The 4,481-nt window shown below is 34.7% G+C and overlaps 1 protein-coding gene across 2 annotated transcripts; it reads left to right on the top strand.

The window, feature by feature from the left end:
* The first annotated feature begins 795 nt into the window (after positions 1 to 795).
* On the top strand, positions 796 to 4,481 carry LOC126709085 (RING-H2 finger protein ATL54). Of its 2 annotated transcripts, XR_007649311.1 has the most exons (3): positions 796 to 1,968; positions 2,238 to 2,327; positions 4,311 to 4,481. XR_007649311.1 is itself a non-coding variant. In XM_050409175.1 (2 exons), exons 1-2 carry the CDS (start codon positions 1,008 to 1,010, stop codon positions 2,264 to 2,266), a joined length of 990 nt encoding a protein of 329 aa, XP_050265132.1. In that variant the 5' UTR covers positions 797 to 1,007; the 3' UTR covers positions 2,267 to 2,539. The 2 variants fall into 2 exon arrangements, 1 of the variants encoding a protein (XP_050265132.1); XM_050409175.1 differs by lacking the exon at positions 4,311 to 4,481 and having other exon boundaries at positions 797 to 1,968; positions 2,238 to 2,539.

Below are 4,481 nucleotides of genomic sequence, written 5' to 3'. Positions count from 1 at the left end.
ATCAACAGGTGCAAGGACAGACCCCCGCGGCGGTCGGGGGGGCATGGCCCAAAGAAAAAAAGGAAAAAAAAAAAAAAATTTTGGGCCCCCTGGCTCAAAGAAAAAAGAGAAATTTTTTTATTGGTTATATATATATATATATATATATTTTTTTTTTCTAGAATTGCACTTCCCTCTTCCAAAAACTTAGGCCCCCTCCATTTTAATTAGCCTAGCCCAACTAGCAATTATCAAACTCAAAAACTTAACCAAAACAAAACTTTAAAATAAAAAATAAAAAATCATAGTTAACGCAATATTAGATACTAGCATCAAGTGTTCAAAATGATAAATATTTTAGTATTTAGAACACCAAATATTAAAAACACTTGTATGAAACATTTCAAATGCTATATTAAAGTAGCAAAAGTAAGTTTTAGTTTGTGATTTTTTTTTTTTTGGCAACAGCTGAAGCTCTTAAGAAATAGTATTATTTTGTTTTTGTTGGTAAATGATTACATTTTGAATTAAGAAAAAATGATTTTATGTATTTATCTTGGTTGATAGTTTATTAGTACTACATGGATACTTCTTTGAATTTTTTTTCCCCTTACGTTTCGGCCTCCTAACTTGAAATCCTAGGTCGGCCTGAATAGGTGTGAGATAACAATTACCTGCCCATATATACTTGTGTCTCTTTCTACTCCCTCAACTTTCCCTACCTGTGTCTTACCTTATATGTGGTCCATGCCGAATGGAGCTAATTGGAGGAATTAATACACTATAACACCTATACGAAACCATGGTGATGCAGAGGGTTTAACTTGGTGTCAATCACCAAACACAGAAAACAAATCAAAATCCCCCACATAACCTTTGAAAGAGACATGTTAACTTTCTTAACGTCTTCCATTCCGTCCCTTCCAATTCAAACAAAAGCTAAACACCTCTCTCTTCAAAGTGCCACTCATTCATGTATCTTGCTTCTCTTTCTGCCTCTCGACTCTTTTTTTTTTTAATCTCCTTCAATGGCTAGAAATTATAGAATACTCTTCCCTACACTCACTGCAACAAGCCCATCCTCAAACTGTGATGGTTTTTGTGACCTAGCTTGCCCTTTTAACTGTCCACCTTTCCCAGACTATAGCTATTTCTCACCACCACCTCCACCACCATCTCTCACAGCCTCTCATAGCTCAAAATTCTTAAGCCACCACTTCTCAACCTTCCTTATTATCTCCCTTTCTGTCTTAGTCGGCCTTCTTGTTCTTATTAGTTACTATGTTCTAATAGTAAGGTCTTGTCCAAGTTGGTGTAGCCGAAGAAATAATGGACGTACATCCTCTCAATCAGACGGTACAGATGAAGATTTTCTTGATGAGAATCATGTTGATCATCCTATATGGTTCATCACCACCGTTGGTTTACAACAGTCTATTATAAGCTCGATTGCAGTTTGTAAGTACAAGAAAGATGAGGGTTTGATTGAAGGCACCGAGTGTTCTGTGTGTTTGAATGAGTTTCATGAAGATGAAATGCTTAGACTCTTGCCTAAGTGTAGCCATGCCTTTCATATACGTTGCATTGATACTTGGTTGAGGTCTCATACAAACTGTCCTCTATGCCGTGCCAATATAATTGTGAGCGATACTGTAAGCTTAGACCTTGTTAGTCATCTGGGTTCAGTGGATCAGAATGCTAATAATTTGGACAGAAACCAAGAGACCACTATGATGAACTCTGGGAATGATGGTGACATCTCTGAGAACCCAGCTGGAATAACCGATGAAAGCGAATTGCTAGAGGTTAATGGTGAAAGAACATCAAAAGAGGCTGTGAATTGTAGTGGGAATAATGATCTTCAGGCACTTGGTGATGATTCAATGGATAATGGTATACAAGTAATAAGGTCTATTTCAGAAGGGAGCTTGGTTATTGAAATTGAAGATGCCGAAAATTCACAGTTAGATATTGTACCAAAGCAAGATGGTAGGTGCTCAAGCATGCCTAGATTGATGGGTCATTCTTCAATTGAAAATTTTCTGCATATTAGGCCTGTATCTATGAAAAGATCGTTTTGCAGTGGTGGGAGGTTTTGGTCCTCAAGATATAACAAGAGCTTGAATTCAATTCTACTCTTGTAATAAGTTGGGGGTGTACCAATTCTTCTCCTACTACCGAAGCTATAAGAAAATATAGATGAGTTCCAGGACGAATTGTCCACTTTAAACGAATAAGTTTTCGTTTTTGTGCTGCAGTTTCAAGTTCTGAAGTGGAGCTGGAGTAAGTCCTTTTGTATCACGAAGTGTGAATATTGCAGGACAGAATTGATGCCTCAAAAGGCAAAGGTATCACCTCCACTTGCAAGCTCTAATTACTTTGTAATTCAATTTACTTGGCTATGTTTCTGCAAAGGGATAAACCATTTGATTTTGGCTGTGCCTACAAATATATATATTTTTTCTTTTTTGAGAATGCATTTCGAACCCTTCATCCATTCAAAGATAAAGGGGTTTGTAGAGGTATTATCAATATATGCGTATATACTCTTTTTTTGTTATGTTTTATTGGTGTACTGTTGTGGCTCGTGCCATTAGCAGCATATTAGTCTCATTCTCAATATCTTTTACAAGAAACTGAACCTCTCTATCTATGTTCTTTGACAATGAGAACAATTCTAGAGCCCACAAGCACAATTGCTTCATCCTAGGATGAAAAATTGGCCACAATTTTCGTTCCCTAGTTTGTAGCATCAAATAAAGGGATATTGCCGGTTCTACCCACACATCTTAGAGGAAATAATTTGTTGTGACTTCACACTTACTATCCAATGTCTCTTTCTGTTTCTCAAAAAAATTATCCAATAAAAAAGTGTGGGGCCATTGCAATGGGATATATATTAATTTAAGCAGAAGTTAGAGAGTTCCAGCTAGATAAACCATGCACTATCCTGGAAAGGTAGCTGTTGAGAAAAAAATTTCAAAATGTTGGCATAATGGCACATGTAGTAAGTAGTAACCAATGGAAAGAGGACATTGTAAATGCTGACTAGTGACTAGAACTTTGGTAAAATGAAATGGTTTTTGTTTTTGATAATTCAATTATTACAACAAATGATTATGGGAAGATATGAAACATGATTCTCCTTATAAAACGAAATAGTTAAATAATTATAAAAGAAGATTATTAAGGAACATAAATTTTCTACCACTTTTTATGTTCTATTACATATTGAATACTAAGATTATGTAGTTTACCAAACCTAACATGTGATTCTTTTTGTTTAAAAAATAGCTCAAATTGAATAATCGACCGGCCCAACTTCCCTTCTATAGGTCATCTTAAGTATTATATATATAACATCATCTTCAATATCAGCTAATTTAGCCTATCTAGCTTTTAGATGCAGCAAACCATTTGAATTTTTATAAGTTATGTACAAGAAGCGATTGATCTAAGTGAATCATGTCAATTTTGACAAGTTTTCATGTTGAAATCAGTTGATAAAACCTCATACCTAATTGCTCTAAAACCGCCTCAGTTTTTGCTCCAACTTTTTCATTTAAAAAATAATAATAATAAATTAAGGGTTGAGAAATAATTATAAAAAGTTAATCAAAAGTGATTGTGATGAATAATCTGTATGGGATGAACTTTGTCTTTTGCTTTTTTTTCTTTTTTCTTTTTTAAATTTTTATTTTTTTATAGATAAGATGAGCATGATAATCCAACCACTCATCCGAGGGTGAAGTGTGGATAGTTGCTTTTGATCCATTGATAATGAGTTATAACAACCCTTATCTGACATGCTTAGGTCAAATCATTAAACCCAAACCTACACCATGAGCCCATGATCAAGAATCTTTAGGTAAAATTTGATGGTAATGTCAATAAGTCATTGAAGGAACGCATAGTGGAAGATAATTTTTCAACGGGGAATAATAATTATTCAATACTACTTTCAGGCAAGAAGTCATTATCCTTATTAAATTTTCTTCCAATCGGAGGCATACATTTTTTTGTAACCATACAAAATTCACTAACTTGATTCCCAATCACAACATAAAGGCTATATTCTAAGCTAGTCGGCTATCTCTCAACTACCACGCCTTCCTAATCCCATTGAAATGGAGGTTACTTCTTTTTTAAGATTGCTTATGGTGCCAAACAATGAATCCATACAATTTAGGCTTTTGATTTAAACACGTTATCTGACTTTCAAGTCTCAAGCTGATGTAAGCCTAGCTACCTGCTCTATCTATATATGTGCCCTATTTTACCAATATCTTGAGCAAACCAACACTAACGGCCTAACTCTATGGTTCTTGCAGCGAATGAAAGCCAAGCTCAAGTACGAATTACAGTACTATAATTGCTGAAGGAGTTGTCTCAATGTTGACTTGACCCTATATAAATTTTGTGTTTTATTTCTAAGCAACAATTTTTCTTTCTTTTTTTTTTAACAATCTGGTTATATATATTCCCAGTTAGGAAGATGCTAA

Source organism: Quercus robur, chromosome 2 (genome assembly GCF_932294415.1).
Source record: "Quercus robur chromosome 2, dhQueRobu3.1, whole genome shotgun sequence".
NCBI classification, from domain to species: domain Eukaryota; kingdom Viridiplantae; phylum Streptophyta; class Magnoliopsida; order Fagales; family Fagaceae; genus Quercus; species Quercus robur.
This window is presented reverse-complemented; position numbering and strand designations above follow the sequence as displayed.